Genomic DNA, 18835 nt, shown 5'->3' with positions numbered 1-18835 from the left:
ACTCACTAAAGAAGTCAAGAGGCCTGAGGTGCCAATCATGTCTCCCTACTTGCTCACTCTCTGAGCTGTTTTCTTGTAGTGCTAAGAAGCCCAGCACTGCTTCCCAAATACTGGGTTGGAATCTTCCCTCCCTGACATCCCTAGGAACCTAAGTTTGAGGCACAAGGCACTCCTGGCCTCACACTCTCACTTTAAACAGGGAGGTTCAGTATCTGTCTCAGCTGGGAATAGCCCTAAGGATGCAAATAAAAGTATAGACCTTGGAATGAAGTTTTACTGCGTTTACATGTTTGAAGAAAGTAACGAAAAGCTACTGTTAGTATTATTTTTGAAAGAGAAGGCTGACTGGATGGTTTAAATTATTTTTAAGCTTTGAAGTTAGATTCCACTCTCTCTCTCTCTCTCTCTCTCTCTCTCTCTCTCTCTCTCTCATCTCTCTCTCTCTCTCTCTCCTGCCCCCCATCTTCCTGTCTCTTGAGAATTCCATATATGAGTACATTGTAATCACGTGATTTCCACCCCTCTGACTCCGACTCCCGCGGTGTTTCTGCAACCTCACTTCTATAATTATTGTTCATGAGTCCACACCATAACAGCTATGCATACTTATCTGTGGAGTCTAATTAGCTTTTGTCTTTTTTGCATGTATTTAAGGATGAGGTTTCATTGTTTCTTCTCATTACAAAATACTCTGCAGTCTGTGGCACACACTAAACTCCACAGTGGAGGCTTGACTAGATTTAATAGAAATGGCGTTCTGAGAACCGGCAGTTGTAAAAACGAATGCTACTCTGTTTTTAAAACCCAGCTGCTATAACTCGTACTCAGCCACAAATGAATCTGCACTCATTATTTCATCTTTAGTTTATATTTACAAATACAGAGAGCCATCTCTGATAATAAGAGGGAGCGCTGAATATTTTTGCAAGCTATTATAACATTTACAAAGAGCAACACAACCCCCCCACCCCCCACAGGATGTGACTATATGGTAATGAAATGAATTTTCTTGTGGTGTGGGGAAGGCTCATTAGCTTAGAGCCAGACTCTGTGTTGTGCTACAGAAGACATGTGTGGCATTACTTCCTAATGGCTCCTGCTGTCGCTAGGATATTTGTCTCTAAGTCCCCTGGTCTTTGAGAATGCAGACCTTCAATTGTGTGTAAATTAATAGCTTGGCAGAAGCAAAACAAGAGAGCAGAGAAATCTTTTCTATCCAAAGAATATACTGGAAGTCTTGTCCCTAATTATAAGTTTTGGACAGAGTTGTATCCAGTATTGTGCAAAAATACCCTCATGTTATAGGAAACAATGTTTATATGATTCCGAGGCTGTCCTTTACTGAACCCATGTTTACATTAGGTCGTGGGTGACTGGGAGGGAACAGATGAACACCTGTACTTACTGTCGTCATCCAGAAGACTCTCAGCAGCAGACAGTAGCCTCACCCTGTCTTCTGGATCAGCAATGTTTAATTCAATCAGATGACTTTCTTTGATATCCTTCAAGTCATCCAGGGTCTCATAACCATTGAGCAGAAGTGTTGAAGTATATTCCTGGAGGAGGAGGTGAAACAGGTATAATCTGTAAACTAGTAAGGCTCAAATATTTATTTTCTCTAAATTGAATTGCCTGTGAGAACCAAAACACAAATGAAACTTTTGCCTAATGCCATTTTGTTTACACAAACAAACTCAAGGGCAATTGAGAGAAAAATAATGTACGTTCTTAACCTTCAGAAGGGCAAATGTGGGCAGAAATAATCACCAGAATGTACGGTGGTGGTGACAGGGGTCATTTGCCAGCTGCACCATTTCTCCCAGCTGGCACTGTTACTTCTTACATAGCTTAATTGACACAGACAACATTTTAAAAGTTTTTCTGTAGAAAACTTAGTCTATTAGAATATTTCTAATAAGAACAGATACTATACTTGATCTTAGCCAAAAGACCAACACTTCCCTGAGGACCCTGCTATACCACTCCTGGGCATATACCCAAAGGATTCCTCAGCATGCAAAAAGGACATATGCTCCACTGTGTTCGTAGCAGCCCTATTTGTAGTAGCCAGAAGCTGGAAAGAACCCAGGTGTCCTTCAATGGAGGAATGGATACAAAAAATGTGGTATATTTACACAGTGGAGTACTATTCAGCCATTAGAAACAATGAATTCATGAAATTCTTAGACAAATGGATGGAGCTGGAGAACATCATACTAAGTGAGGTAACCCAGTCTCAAAAGATCAATCATGGTATGCACTCACTGATAAGTGGATATTAGCCTAGAAACTTTGAGTGCCCAAGACATAATCCACATATTAAATGATGTCCAAAAAGAATGGAGGAGTGGCCCCTGGTTCTGAAAAAACTCAGTGCAACATTATAGGGGGATACCAGAACAGGGAAGCAGGAAGGGGTTGATGGAGGAACAGGGGGAGGGAAGAGGGCTTATGGGACTTGTGGGGAGTGGGGACCCAGAAAAGGGGAAATCATTTGAAATGTAAATAAAAATATATCAATAAAAAATAAAAAAATTAAAAAAAAAGAATATTTCTAATAGACTAAGTTATAGAAATATTTCTGAACCAATCTATCCTTTTGATTTCTTGGTCATGAAATCATCTGCTCTCGTTATTATCTTAGTGTAGCTTAAAAATGAACTTGAGCTTTGGTGAGCTAGATCAATAGTGAAATTGCTTGCTTCCGAGGCTGATGACCTCAATACATTAGGTTCCAGAACACAAAATGGTAAGAAATTCACGCTTGCAACTTTTCTCTGACCTAAACACACACACACACACACACTAATGAATAAATAAATAAATAAATGTAAAAAGTAAAAATAAACTTAAAACAGACAGAATTCTGTGAACAAAAGGATTGCATCATTTTAACTGATTAAAATTATTGTATATCTTACAAATCACAGAGCTGTTTAATTTTTAAGTTAAAATTTTAATTACAGGTGAAAGGCTCAGAGTTGAAGATAGTAGTATTTCCTTTCCTTAGTAGGAATATTTTGTCTATCATCAACATATATTAGTTTAAAATGCATAGACTTCTGATAATAAAGTATATGTGTTATTTCTATAATGCCTGTTCTGACAGATTGAATATGCAAAGTGAAGTTAAAATGTTTTATAAGCTTCCTCAAAAATTCCTCCCATTTTACTTGATCATACTTTCAATATCTTTATTTCAGTTACTAAAATTGAATATGATTACTTAAATCTATTCAAGCCTCCAAACTCAGAATTGGGAGTGTGCCATGTACTACAGAATACTTTGTAGTGGGAAAGAAAGAAAGAAAGAAAGAAAGAAAGAAAGAAAGAAAGAAAGAAAGAAAGAAAGAAAGAAAGCAAGAAAGCAAGAAAGCAAGAAAGCAAGAAAGCAAGAAAGCAAGAAAGCAAGAAAGCAAGAAAGCAAGAAAGCAAGAAAGCAAGAAAGCAAGAAAGCAAGAAAGCAAGAAAGCAAGAAAGCAAGAAAGAAAGAAAGAAAGAAAGAAAGAAAGAAAGAAAGAAAGAAAGAAAGAAAGAAAGAAAGAAAGAGAAAAAGAAAGGAAGGAAGGAAGGAAAGAACAAAGGAGAGGAAAGGAAGGGAGGGAAGGGGGATGGAGGAAGGGAAGGGAGGGAGGGAGAGAGGAAAGAAGTGAAGCCTCGGCCCTAAATGCATGCAAATAAGAGAGAAACTTATTAGGCTCCACAATCAGTAAACATATTCCATGCCACATTTTAATCAAAACGGGGGAGGGAGAATGATAATTCTTTTTTAAAAATTGCATTTTAGAAGAATGCAAAATAGCCAAGTGTCCATTCTTACACAACCCACTGTGACTTCTTGAGTACAACACCCTTAGGTGTTTCCCCCTGGGTTGTACAGGCAGGATTCAAACTGCATTTCCTCCCAGGAGGATCACACTGTGCCAGTCTTACAGTAGAGAAACTTAAGCAGCATGTGGGTGAAACAGTAGCTGAGTAACTCAGAAACACCAATTAGGAAAAATATCATTTATGCAGTTTCGATGAATTACTTACTTTGTCAAAGTACTGAAGAGTTAATTTTCCAAGTGGAATCTAAGCCCGTGAATGGAGACTACAGTGCCTACTGTACTATATTGTGCATTATACGATTTAACAAGGCACTAATATGAGAAATAGGGTTATAGTCAGATGATCGGAGTGCCAGTGGTGCAACGGGTTCATGTGAAGGTCTTATGGCACACACCTCTCCTCAGTGATCACTACACCACCAGTGACTAATATCTCTTTGGAGATGCCTATTTGTAGTAATTTTCTTTCTACTTCATTTTGATCTTTCTATGTAATAATTTGACCTTTTTGTCATTTTTCTTCTCAGTCACTATATTCTTCTTATTCTCTTAATCATTCTCACATCAACATTTTTCATGATCTATCATATATAGGAATAATACATGATATATATTCTCATTTGTGTGTGTGAGTGTATGTATATATACATACATACATACATATAATATATATATATATATATAATATATATATATATATATATATATATATAGTTTTTTCATTCCCATTTCTTTACACTAATTTCTATTGTCACTGGCTGCTAAGTAACTTTAGGGTTTAGTACAAAAGGTGCTACATCAAGTCCTCTCCATGCATAATAAAAGTAATAAAGGAAAAATAAGAGCTGTTCTAAAAAATCTGGTTTTCCCGTGCTGTAAATCTTGTATTTTTAACAACCCTGTGTTAAATAATGGCCCACCCTTCTCCACTATTCTATCCCCTTTGCAATAAAACCAAACAGACCAAATGTTTACTAACCTGAAGGTGAATCCTCTTCAAGAACTCCTGGAGGTTCTGGGGGTTCTCTCTTCTACTGCTTCTGCGGACCTTTATTTTCTTAGGAGCTGCTTCCTCTTCTGAGATAACATCCACATAAATAAATTTGAAGTTCCCCACTTTATTGTTCAGCATACCTGTCCACATTCCCATTGGAGTTTTGCAGATAATGTCTATGATGTCTCCTTTCTAGGAATGAAGACAAATACAAATCAAATTCTGAAGCATCGTCAGACTCTAATAACATGTAAAAAGAAGGGAACTGTTGGAACAAAGAGAAACAAGGGTAATGTGCAAAAAATCTACAAAGATTTCAGAAATCCATGTGAGTTCACTTCTTCAAGACAGTTTTCACTATGGAATGAAGAAAACACCAGAAAGCTTGAAGATGCTTTTCTTGACCTTATATTAACTCACTAACTTACATTTGTAGAACAATATACATGATATATTAAATGTATACTGTTATATCCTGCTTATTATATATTTGCTAGGTAAAAAGCATGAGGTATCAGATTATTGCTTTAAGCATTACAGGAATAGAAACAGTGATATTATATGAGTTCTCAAGAGCCTAAATGAAGTTAAGGATAGGGTCAGTCTTTATTCTAACTTCCACAATCAATATAGGACTAAAGCATGAAAGCATCATTCAATGCGCCCTCTAAAAGGGGAGGCAGGGAAGAAAGAAACGGTAGACTCTGTCCATGGTTTTAGCTCACATGACACAACACATTTGCAGTACAAAATAAGTCCATGTAGACTGTTTTCTCCACATAAAGTAATGAAAGTGTAAGATTTACTGAATATGTAACAGAAGGATTCATTTGGCCAGGTGTGCTGCTTGGTTCTTGATGGCACTCTTCCATACATGTCACAGCTGCACTGAGCTGTGATCGGTGGGGACCCACAGGGAAAGATAGTTCTCTGGTCGGGGTGGACTCCTAACATTCCGATCTATTCAAAATATAAAAGAATGAATCTATTTGGTCTGACCAATTAGCCCAAGGACCACCCTTGGGAAGTGGGTTGATCTTAAGCCATACTCCAGGGAAAAAGGAATAATGAGCTCTCTAATGAGCTAGGGTACTCTGACAACTCTGACTTCCCTGAGTCGTCAACCCTAGAACAGGGCTGCAGACAATTGTCCAGGTCGGTCTGAGTTACTTAGGAAAGCATAGCTCTACCTTTCCACCTTCCCATCACTTCCCTAAGTGTTTTTTTCTAACACTTGGCTTCACTCTTTCCCTTATATCTATCACTACTTCTCAGTTGCTTGTCTGCCTTATGGGTGACCTCTCCACAGAGCTAACTCAAAGGGTGTGTCTTTCTATGTTCCTCTTCTTCCTCCTCTTCCTTGTAGCTGCTGAAACCTATAGCTTGCTGCCCTGTGTTTATTCTTTGTAAATTATAATAAAATTTCCCTTAATTTTGACTCCCTTCTTAAATTATTTTATTAAGGAGACTCCATGCAAGGACCCTGATTTTCCAGGTAACATGGTGACCTCACTGGGTTTCCCCAAAATGTAGACCCCCTCCAAAAAAATCATCATCACTTTTATATTTTCATAGAAACATGAACTAGGCACATTGATGTGGCCAAACCAACTAGCGTTTTGTATGTTTATATCTAAAACTATATTTGACTACAGGCTGCAGTTATTTGAAACAGTAAAAAAAATTCCTGGGAATATTTCTTTATGAAAAAAATTTTATTTCTGGGAAAATAAGTGCCTATTTACAAGAGTCATAATTACACATTTGAGATATAACTTTATATCCCCAAAGATGTGATCAATACCAATATTTGCTGCTTTTAAGGCTCTAGCCTTAAAGCTATACATAAATATATATTATTCTACTGGTCTGTGAATGTATAATTGATGTAAAACACAATTTTATTTGTTCTAGCCATTTAGAATAGAGTGTGATTGAAAGACGGTCTCTCTAATTTGGGATAGTATGTCTGTATATTTGGGTGTGGGTCTTGGCATTTCTTGAGAGAATGAAATGTCAGACCAGATACAATCCATCAAGGAGATCAGCAAACTCCCCAGAAGCACTAATGAGTTCCTAGAAGTGGTAAGAGTTTACTGGGCCTTTCCTATCATGTTTAACTTCAAGGTCTTGTATTTCATATCTTTTAAACTTACACATTTTATCAAAGCTTGCAACTGATCCAGACAAAGACTCAGTCAGTTTCCCCCAAGTGATAACTGTGGGATCTTTATCATGTACTCTGAGAGCTCCTAAGAATCACCTCAGTGCCACATGGATGTAATTTCATAGGGAGATATGAGAGACTGTATTCTACCAACATCATGGGACCTTAAAGAAGGATGTCATGTCTCAGGGGATATCACAGTTTAATTTGGCGGCCTGATTTAAGTCAGAAATATCATTGTACAGAAAACAGGTAAGCCATACATACCTAGGTTTCTGACCTGAAAAAGCTGGGATTGAATAAATATGTGTTATTTGAAGCCTCAAAGTTGAGGGTAATTTGTTTTAAGAAGAAATTTAGGAAAGGGTCATCATTAGGGAAAAAAGTTCTGGTTTCCATGGCAACTCACATAGGAAGAACTAGCCAAACCTGGTTCCCCCAGCTTTTGCTCTGTTGGGTTCCTGCTAGATCATTCTGTCTTCTCTCCTCTCTTTTGCTCCATTATTTTTACTCTAGTATGAATCTGGTGTGCGTATCTAGCTGGCTACTTCTAAGAGTTGCAGAGTTCAGAAAACTGCAGACAATCGATCTCTCCCCCCACAGACTCTGAATTTGCATTATCTCATACTAATGGTCACAGTAGAAGGATGGTTTGCACCCCAGTTCATGCTAAGTTCCAACTCTTCCCCGCTGTGAGCAATCCAACTTACTGTATGGGAAGAACATACATCCTTCCTGCCAACTGCCTTCAGTCCCTGAAGTATATCATGCAACTAGTGTTTGACAAACCAGCAAGCATATGTATGTTGGCCCACCTTGATTTTAAGGGAGTCAGTGTCATAGGGACTTGGTGTGAAGTCTGTGTGCACTCTGGCGCGGCCGCAAAATGGTCCTGAGTAGGGGCTGTCATCATCCAGTCGAAAGCTGTCCCGATTACTTGTTCCCTCTGAACAGCTTGTTACTCCACCTGATTAAGGAAAGGTGAACAGTTTGTATCCAAGGTTTTTAGCTTCCTATACCATTGCCTCAAACTAGAGCAACAGATGTTAGCCATATGTAGCTCTCAGGCACATCCCCTTGGGCACCCTCTCTTCTGAGCTGGGTTTGATGCTTTCTCACCAGTCTGAATACTCTCGCTATTCTTTATTCCAATACCATCTCATTTTGAAAGATCTCCTCATTTGGATCTGATCTGTCTCAGAGAACATTAAACAATGTCCACTTGCTAAGTTGGAGCAACAGACGAACTTTGACCTTGACAGATAATTTCAGAATTGAAAACAATGTACTATACAACTTAGGTAATTGTAATAAAAGTCTTTCCCAGAATTCTTACTGTATACCAAAGGCCATGTGAAAGAAACATCTTTGCCTATAAAAGGTGACAGCTTGTTTGCCACAGGGGTAGAGAGGTTCTTTGCCCAAAAGTGTGAACCTCCAAATTATCCTAAACTGCCTGAGTGCTTATTTTCTGGTCCCTTCTTTTCTGATCTTGAACTTCAGGTGAGAAAAATCAAAAATGAGCAAAGCAAACAGAGAGAACATTCTGTTTTCCTCCACTTTGCCTCCCATCTGTAATGTCAAGTCTGTTAGCAGTGAACGTGCCTGGCTGCTCCCCTCCACACACACTCGTGGTCTCCCCACTTCCTCCTTCAGGCTGACCTTTTGCTGCTCTAGGAGGCAAAAGCTGTAGTTTCACTAACATGGATTTTGAAATAAGGCAAAAGTCCTGTAGGTTCCGCATTGAGGGTGAAGAGAAATGTAGCATGTAAGTTAAACACTACCTCCCCCATGCCTCCCTTCTGGATGAAGTGTGGGTGCTGGCTTCGCAGTGTATCGTGGGATAATACAATTCTTCTCCCATTCAGTATCATAACCTTGAATTTGAAAACTTTTAGCAGAACTGGATACTTATGAAATCTGAATCTCTCTCTCTCTCTCTCTCTCTCTCTCACACACACACACACACACACCAAAACATCCTTCAAAGCCTCTGCATTAGCTTTTATCAAAAATAGCTGTTCTTTAGCTAATATGAAGAAAATTGAGAATATTCAAATCATCTGCTCTTTGTGAGACATCTTTGAATAACAGAAGCAGTTGACTTAAAGACAAGCAGAAAATAACCTTTGCAGTGACATTTCAAAGTCCTGAAGAGACTGGACTGGAGGATAGATAACAGTTTATTTATATAAAAGATATAAGGCACCAGCACTCTTAGGTCTTTCTTGTAACCATCGTAGCAAGAAATGTAACTGATGTTGAGTAATGTCCTTCTTAGACCAATATCAGAGTTGATTCCACACTCCTTACAGTTCCTGCTAATCTCCTTTCCCACCCACTGGTGATATCTCTCCCACAGTCTTATTAACTGCTTCAGTCTCTCCTTACTCACAGTAAGTGGAAATGACAGAATTGAGGCAAATGCCCTGTACTTAGCAGAAAAGTAGAGAATTAAGAGAGAGAAAGTGTGTGTGTGTGTGTGTGTGAGAGAGAGAGAGAGAGAGAGAGAGAGAGAGAGAGAGAGAGAGACAGACAGACAGACAGACAGACAGACAGGAATGAAGAGAATGGAGAAGAGGAGGGGTGGGGGAATGAGAGAGGGAGGAAAGGAGGGACAAAAACCAAAAGGAAAAATCAAAGAAGGCCCATGAAAGGAAAGTAAAGAACAGACTTCTACTTCTCTCTTTCAAATAATCTTATGTCTTTCGGATCAAGATAATACTAGGTTTTCAGAGCACACAATTTTGGCATCAGATTTTATTACCTAACACAACTTTTTGAGGCATTTCCCAAGAACCCTGTAGGCTAGAGGATCAGAAATATGCTGTGCTCTGTATCGCAATCACTGGTAAGTCTGTGTGTATTCAATGTTCTAACCTTTCCAACTTCTCTATTATCAAGTATCTGGATCTTTGTTTCTAATTTGATAGGCAATCTCAGAGTGATCATTCACTGTTTTCAATTAGCGTATCCCAGGCTCCATGTCTGCGGTGACACCTCTTACTCATGAGCCTTACTTGAGGAACTCTGCCCACTGTAAAGACTGTCCATAGAGTCACTGGCTTTGAGCGAGATCTTCCCTGTGTGTGTTCCAATCACGGGGTCACTGTTCCGATACTGGAGGGTTTCCTCTCCACTTTCCTCCTCCTTCAGGAGAAAATGTATTAGAGGTTAAGTGTGCAGATCAAATTTCCATGGAGAAGTTCACGGTGTGCACTGACTCAACAAGCAAGACACATTTAAACAATAAAACACTCATGAATACATCAGCATAAAATATAAGAGTCATTAATCTTCAGTTCCTTTTCTAGGGAAACAGTTTAGAGGATACTTGGGAAAATTTTCTAGATGAGACATTGCTTATTGTGGAATTCAACTGCAATTATAATGGTCTATTTTTTGCAAATAAAGATGAATATCATATCAAGAGTACTTAATCAGAAATGTTAGATGTGTTGGCATGAATGCCTTTTCTGCTAAAGTGCAGTTACTTTTCATGTTCTCCTTATCTGTTTGCCACCATTACTAATCCTTTGAGATCTGATACCACAGCTTTAAACTCTGCACATTTGTTTCATGTCAGTTATTTGCACGCTACCAGATCACTAGATATGAATAAAACATGCTCACTTTGCAATTCTAAAGTCAGCCTTATCTAAGGAGCTTTACAAATCTCACACTGTGCTTGCCACCTAGTCAAGTGAAAACCAAATCTTGCATAAAATTAGAAAAGACAGACAATTTCAAAACAAATTACATTTCCTTGAAAACATCTCAAATGTTTTCCATTTTTAGAAAGTTTGGACAAAACCCTATGAATTTCTTAATACCCATCACAATGTAATTCAATAGTCTTATTTTTGAGCTTTACTGAGCATTGATAAAAGTTTTAATATACATAGGTTTAGTTTGATTCTCTGCTTTTATCTATTCTTCTTTGAGTCATTCAGGGAAAGGTTCTAAAGCACAGCCTAGGTACTTGCAACCTTTCTAAAATTTGTGGCTACATTAATAAACAAGATAACAGAGTAAAAGTACTTTGTTTCCAACCAATTATGTTCTAGTCTAAATGGACTGTGCATATTGTATAAGCTATACTTTTTGTTTCTTTAAAGTAGTCGGAAATTATAATAATAGTATAACAGTACATAGAATGTTAGTGTGATACATATATGTGCTGTGAAGGAGATGGACTGTAGACTGTAAGAAAACTAGTAAATCAAACAAGGATGAGGGAGTTAGTTGACTTAGGAGAATTGAATTCCAGAGACTTCAACTGTAAGATAAAAACTCCCCAGAATCCACCTGAAAATGTATAAAGATACTCTTTTATAATATAATAATTGACCTCAATTATGAGAAAATAGAACTCACATTTTCTTCTAAAGACACTTGTCTAAGCAAAAGGAAAGATAAGAATAAACCTGAACTTACAATTACGGTTGATACACAGGGCAGTGTAGTAAAAAGAAGGGAGGCGTTACATAGTAACATAGTTGCATAGTAACTCTCTAAGCAGGGAATGAAGAGCATCCTAGAGCAAGCACTCTGCTGGCCACGGAAAGGTGACACCTGGACGGCCCTGGGATGGCATCTTACTGTCATGGGTATTGTGAGAAGCACGAGAGCCTTGGGGGTTAGAGACTGATTGTTAGGATTCCATTTTGTCTGTCATCTCCAAAAACTCCCATGTGTAATCAGTTTCCACTGTGCAGTATCATAAAAGGGAACAATCTGACTTCAATGTTTTGAGGCAGGGCCTTTGGGAGGTGATTGTGATTGGATGCGGTCATCATAACAGAAACTCCAATGACTGGGATTGGTGGATTTACTAGCAAAGTGGTAGACACTAACACATCTCTACACATTCTGTATTTGTCATTGCATGGCATCTTCTGCTGTCCTGAAACCTTACCACCAAATAGAATAACATGAGATATGATCCCTTCCGTTGGACCATAACCATGACCAAAACAAGGCTTTTCGTGAATTATCAGTCTACTGTGTTATGTCGTTAGCAACAGAAATATGACTAATACACCCAAGCAGTTCTGATCATTCCCCTTCACATCTATCTGTGACTTTGCATGGAAGCCAGACCTTGTACTGGCTTGGGGGCAGAAAACATGTAAGTAGTATATGTGCCTATTCTGCTAAAAAGCAAGGTGATACTAGTGGGAAGCTTTGGTTCAAGAATTCCCCCACACATCTGCCAAAATGTTCTGAGAAGTGGACTGACTTTATAACTGCCAGCCTAGCTTTGTCATGGCAACCCTTGCCCTCTGCACTTGCCCTTCTTAGAGCTCACAGGCATTTTGCTCTTGGTAAGCCTTGGTGTTTTTTTTATTATTGGAAGTCAATTCTAAAAGAGGACTAGCTTCACTGCTCTATAGTAAAGGGATTTTTTTTTTAAACAAGATATTCCGACATTTTACTCTGGGTTCCAATATGTTCTGATCCCTCTTTTCAGACATCACTTCAGGTTCTCTTGTCCAGACTGGATCATATTAGAGAGATAATAGAAATGACATAAGTGGTTAATGTGGTGAGGCAGGCTGGGGAGGTGAGTGCCTTAGTCTAAATCAGGTTTAGTTTGAATAAAACACTTAGAGTTTTAATTATTCTTTGGATATTACAAGCAGGAGGATATTGTGAATGGTTAATGTTCAGAGTAGAAGAAAGAATTCACAGTGTTCTTTATCTTCTTTTAAAATGTGAGTAGTGATGCTTTAATAATCATGGAACTGGGCCATCCAAATGGCTCAGCATAAAGGCGCTTGCTGTGCCAAGGACTTGAATTCAATCCAAGGAACTTGTGCAAAGATACAAAGAGAATAGTCTGTGTAAAGTTGTTCTTTGATATCTGTACCACTTCATGGTACTCATGTGCACAGTCACTTTTTAAAAATAACTACAAAACTTATGGGCATGATAGATGAAGAAAAAAATGTCAAAGTGCTTCATAAAACACCAAACAATATAGGTCTAGCGGAAGAGCCTACTGAATATTTTTAACACACACACACACACACACGCACACATGTGTGTGTGCATGTGTGCGTGCGTGTGCATGTGTTGTGTGTATGTATATATGTATATATGACAAAATATACTTACTTTTTCCTCAGAGAGAGCTTTGATGTATTTCTTTCCTACTTTTTTCTTCATTGTCCATGAAATTGCCCTCACTTTTTTACCTAGACTTCCTCCATTGCTTGAAGTCTTGCTTTGTCCTTCACTTCCATTTGTCAATTCCCTGTCATGGACCTGGTAGAGAATGTTTTACAAAAGTCAAGATAGTAAAGAAGAAAGGATCATGTATTTGAGTCAAGGGTTTTTCAGTGCTCAGTATGTCACAGGTTAGGCAAGGTTCTAGCTACATCTGAGCTCTGTGTCCAACCCAAAGAGCATTGATTGATAACCTCTTTAGGGAGAATCCATCCTGGAATTTTTTGTTCTTGTGCAGTATACTCACTGGGTAGAACACATATTGTCCAACTGGGTGCGTGCATAACTTTGCTGAAAGTTCTCATCTTTACAAGTGAAATTCTTTGTGCATTTATGGTTTAATAGCTCTATTAAACAACCACTTTAGTTTTCTTCTTTGAGATAAACAAAACAGAAGTAACCAGTAACCGTCAGGCATCCTGTGATTACAGATCTGTAGACTGGAGAACACTTAATGGAAGGATTAGAAAGGCCTTTAACACCCATCTGTGAGGGAAGAATGTTAGAATAGCCTGCTGGGTCTCAATCAGATTGGCATGCTCAAAGTTAGTTTTAAAGAGGTTGACAAGTCAATTAAATCAGTTGAATTCTACAGTGTCTTTATGCAATGTACATGGATACCCATTTTCACTTTAGGTAATAGTAAATATTACTTGGCTCAATTCATTAATAAAGAAATACGTCCATATATTGCAAACATAGTACTAATTAAGTCTTTTATTTGGGTTATTGTTACCTGGTACTCCTTAGCAATCTTCCTAAAACTGATTTCTCCTCTGACTCAGAATAAAATATAAGTATTGGTGTTTCCTTGCAAAACTCAACAGTATAACATAAAAGACATAGTACAATTTATGATGGAAAACTTCTTGGTGGCGATCTTAAATGCTTTAATATTAAAGTTTAATGACATAATTAACATTATCTTAAATCAATATTATGTTTCTAAAATATGTGTTTATGTCATATAGAATTTATATGATATAACGAACATATCTTTAAGAACTTATTCTTCACTACTTATCAGATTTCAAAGCAGCATTTTAAAAAAACACAGTGTTTGAGGACAGTTACTTCAAGTCATTTGTGGCGATTCTGACTCACAGATGTATAGTAAGATTGAAAGAAATGGTGATCAAATATGGTCATGATGATGCATCTCTTTGCTTTCATCTTCTTATCATGAAGGTTTAGGTTTGCTTTTGTGTTGGCTTCCTTAGATAGCCACAAATGTATTTTCTAAGTTGTCCAAGTTTCCATTTAACACATACTACACGAAAGAAGTCATCTGACTGGTCACTCGCCATGCTTGTCCACACTTCTTGTTCCTTTTACCTGAGTATTCATCTCTGCTCTTATTTTATTTGACAGTATTTGCTCATTTAATGACCATCACAGAGTAAAGGCTTCCTCTATGTACTTCATTCTAGTCTCAGGGATATCTCCAGGCACATTAACTGGTCCTCAGTAACCTTTGAAGAAATGAAATTCTTGATGTAGAAATTTAAGACAGTTTTTCCACCTCCACTGGAAGACATATTTGGATTAGATGTTCTTGAGACCTCAGATGTGGAAGCAAGGACCTGTGAAGGTCGTCTGCATGAATACTGCTTACCATGCTTGACAGGTGAACAGTCATTCACACCCGAACACAAAAAAGGACGGGAAACTTCTGTTTACTGAGCATGAATATTTTAATATGAGAGTTTAAGCACATAGTTAACATCATTATTAATCAATATTATATTTTGCCTCATATCTTGCCCCAAATTGCGTATGATAAATATGAATGGACAGCCAATTTAAACCCTCATTGCACATTATTAATTTTTACATTCAAGGTTACAAAGGCAAAGAGACTTTGCTTAATTCAAAATATCAGAATAAAAAAGAATTGGGAAGCTCTTTAAAAATGTATTTGGCCTTTTCTTTCCTCTTTCCTGGGTTTAAACTTAGTTTTAACTTTAAACTTATTTTATCAACTGAAATAAATGCCATTCAGTTACAACTGATATTGATACTATTATTGAAGCGTCAAGTAATGCAATACAAATACTGCTTGGTTTTCCTATCCTTGTTTATAGAAACTTCAGAGAAACTGTCTTATATACTTTGAATTACTTTTTTTTTCTGTGAAGTTCTCCATAGCCTGAACGGCATTTTCTGTGTAGAATCTACAGCTCTGTTGTCATGATCTTTTAAAGTGCTATTGGCTATTGCTTCCAGTCTCTGCGCATTATGAAGTAGGTATTTCCATCTTCCTTGACAACAATACTCCGGAGTTCCTGACAGAAACCCTGCCATTGTGCAGGTAACTGTGAAAAGGATGAAGAATTGATACTGGGTTTCTAAAAAATGAGAAACTACCTTACCAGCTCTGCTAAGTGCTTTAACAAATTACAAAACCACTAGAACTTATTCCATCAGCAGTGAACGAACCTGAGATACTTTCATAGGTTTGTTAAAAACTAAATAGCAGCAGAATACAGCAGTGTGTGGTTACAGAGAGGTAAAGTTCTGCCTTCAGCATTTGATAACTCTGTAGTAGAAAAGGAATTATGATCAGTGAACACAGATATTTCTTCAACATAAATGGAAATACCAATAGTTCCTAATTAGATAAGCAAATTGGTAACACTAGACTTTGTTCATGACAAGCACTCCATTAAATATAGCTGTCATTGGTGCTGCTATTTTTATTATATACAAAATTTAATGTTAAAGTACACTTAAACAAAGCGTGTTTAGTTTACAAATATGCATGTTGTGGTACGCAGTAAGACATTTACTGTATACACTAGAAGTGACAGAGTTCAGTGCTATAGCAGCATGCTCCTCTTACCAGAATGACCATCACGGCCACTTGCCCACTGAGCATGCATGCTATCAGCCTGGCATGCCTACTGCTTCAGCATGGAAATGCTCAGGGGACTTGGAACTGTCAATGTCACTTTGAATTATAACTATCTTCAAATTATAACTAACTTGAAATTCTTCTTCTGCCCAAACAGTGAGTAAGCTTTTTAAATAGCTCGTTTACCTTAATGCCCAGCACGGTGCTAGGCCCTCAATATTTGTTCATCTATTTCAAAATTCTGTGTAAGTTTACATGACTTGAAAAATGCACTTCATTTCCTCACCTAACTCAGAAAAATAATAGTACCCTTTTACATTATAAACTTTTATAATATATTATCATAATATTCATGAAGATGAAATAAAATACCAACCTCGATTGAGTCATCAGACTTTGATACGGAATTATTCCGAAAACGATCGAAATTCCCAAAACTGCTGCTGCGCTGTAAAATTGAGAAAGGAAAAGAAACTTAAGGTTTGTGACTTTCACAACTGAAAGCAATAAATTTATTATAGCTTCCCAGAAATGCCTTTTGAATATGGAAGGCTATGAAAAGTCCTCTAGGCTATCAAAAGGCATTGAATATATAAATATTTATTATTCATATTTTATACTAAAAATTTCTAAAATATCTTCCTTTGATTTGTGTAATAGTGGTTAAGACCATAGTTATTTAAAAAAAAAAATCATTCACAGTATTACTTAGGCTCTTGACCCAAGCAGCTGAAGCCTGTAAAGATTGTAAACTGAGCCTTCCTTAGGTAAGCTAAACATTAACTCATTTGCACTAGGAAAGGTCAGGCAGTATTTACCAACAATCTGGGCAACCAGTAAAATGCAACCATGAAATTAAACAAGGGTCTGAGAAATTGTTCTTCTGCTTCCTAAGTTAAGCTTACTGAAAAACAAAACTAGTCCAAGTGCACTTCTCACTAATATACTCTTGTTAGCTTTAAATTCTCTGTTGGTTATCAGAAAGAAATGCATACATGTGGAGCTATTAATAAACTGAATATGCAGGCATGCACTGTGCAAGATGGAGAGGCAGGCTGAGTCCCTTCATTCCACATGGACTGACAATGAGCTCCTACTCCCTCTCCCCATTGTGCAGTGAAGTTTCCTACACCCCTAGTGTTATAATGTCAGATTATTCTTATGGGACTCAGTCTAGGTAGGTAATTATAAATAAACTTGAGAAGCCTCAAAGTTAAATGGCTCTCCTGAATCATTTTTCAAAATTCTTCAAAATCACTGAGTCAAAAAATTGACTTTCTCACTATCTATTTAATTGTATTCATTGTTTAGGGTGGTCAGTATCTGATCCTGTGTGTCTGTGTGTGTGTGTGTGTGTGTGTGTGTGTACCTAAAAATCCAAAGAAGATAGCTTGTCCTAAGTATTGTACCTCATTCAAAATAATATGTTTTAGAAATTGATAGATTTTACTGAAAAAGTAACCTAGCAATTTGAAAAAAGGGGGAGGGTGATGGCTGTAGTCAGTAGTCTGTAGAATCTGTTATTGTCCACTCAGAACTTGTCTCTCACTTCAAAAATTCTTTGCCAGAGAAGCTTTATCCTTGGATCATTCTTAGACATGTCTCTCATCACCAACTGCCATTACAATATGGTATTTCTCTTATAAAATGAACTGATGTAAGAAGACCCTGGACTTGTGACGTGTAGCTAGCTTATCAGACACTGTGCTCTAGAACATTGTTCCAAGAATTATGGCTGCCATAGATAACTTGCCCTTGGCTGACTCGCCTCCCTTGCTCAACTAGCTCACAGCTCATCTTGCTTGTAGTGAGAGTAGAGACAAGTTAGCTGAAATTGTGTTCCATAGTGGAAAATACCAAGTCATCTCAGACAGAGCGTCCCAAACTGGAGATTAACCCACTTTACCTTGCCCACTGGACATTTTCCCTCCGGCCATCAAGACTTGAAGATCAGAGGGAAGTGAGGAAAGCTATTGACCTGCTTACAAATGGATCCATCAAGGACACTTATTACTGTGTGGTAGACATAGGAGATTCTTAAGGACTATTATAACCTGGGCCTCAGGAACCTATATGCAGCCCAATGGATGGTGCCTATTACATATTAATGAGGTACAGAATGCTTCCCACTGCTGGATAACGGGGTCTATTTCATGGGAGGGCACAGAATAGATTTTCTTCAGTATTTCTCTACACTATATTGTGCTATTAAGTAATCAATACCCACCGCCTCTTAAAATTAATTCTTCCCCCATTATGCCAAGAAAGAAAAGCAGATATGGGAATAGTGATTTTTTTAAAGATAAAAACCTACTACTTTGGATCTTGTCAGTCCTATTTACACTAATTCCTCAACAATCTAAAGGCCAGGGAGTCAGTCTGCCCACCCTGAGATACTCTTAAGAAACAACTTTCAGTTCTTATGTAAAAGGGCACTTACCATATTTCATTATCCACTCTAAAAGTTAGTTACTTTCCGAGAAGATGGTTTCATAATATATTTATAGGTTATAGCTTATGTCAGAAAAGAGTTAATGTCTACTATGAGGTATGGACAAAAAATGGATTTATAATTTCTACTGTCAAAATTTATGGTGAAAAGGTGAATTATGAGGAAGCAAATCCTGCTTCCTACATAGTAGTCCTTAATGAAAGAGAATATGTTTGAATATTCACAAATGTGTACAGTGTGATCATTTTGCAGACACTAGCTGTTGATAGAGGCTCTGGTCAAGATCAATTACTTGAACAACAACAAA

At 37.6% G+C, this 18835-nt stretch overlaps 1 protein-coding gene across 1 annotated transcript in view; it reads right to left on the bottom strand.

Moving 5' to 3' along the window:
• The window catches only part of Samsn1 (SAM domain, SH3 domain and nuclear localization signals 1), a 48365-nt gene that overhangs the window by 10542 nt on the left and 18988 nt on the right, over window positions 1–18835 (bottom strand). Inside the window, exons 2-7 of the mRNA XM_052158074.1 lie at window positions 16453–16524; window positions 13112–13261; window positions 10012–10141; window positions 7807–7958; window positions 4810–5016; window positions 1406–1556 (exon numbers count right to left, since the gene is read on the bottom strand). Of these exons, the coding sequence (XP_052014034.1) occupies window positions 1406–1556; window positions 4810–5016; window positions 7807–7958; window positions 10012–10141; window positions 13112–13261; window positions 16453–16524 (862 nt within the window). The remainder of the gene's footprint in view (window positions 1–1405; window positions 1557–4809; window positions 5017–7806; window positions 7959–10011; window positions 10142–13111; window positions 13262–16452; window positions 16525–18835) is intronic.

The sequence above is a fragment of the Apodemus sylvaticus genome, chromosome 15, assembly GCF_947179515.1.
Source record: "Apodemus sylvaticus chromosome 15, mApoSyl1.1, whole genome shotgun sequence".
In the NCBI taxonomy this organism is placed as follows: Eukaryota; Metazoa; Chordata; class Mammalia; order Rodentia; family Muridae; genus Apodemus; species Apodemus sylvaticus.
The sequence above is the reverse complement of the archived record's forward strand: the minus strand, read 5'-3'. Positions and strand labels throughout refer to the sequence as shown.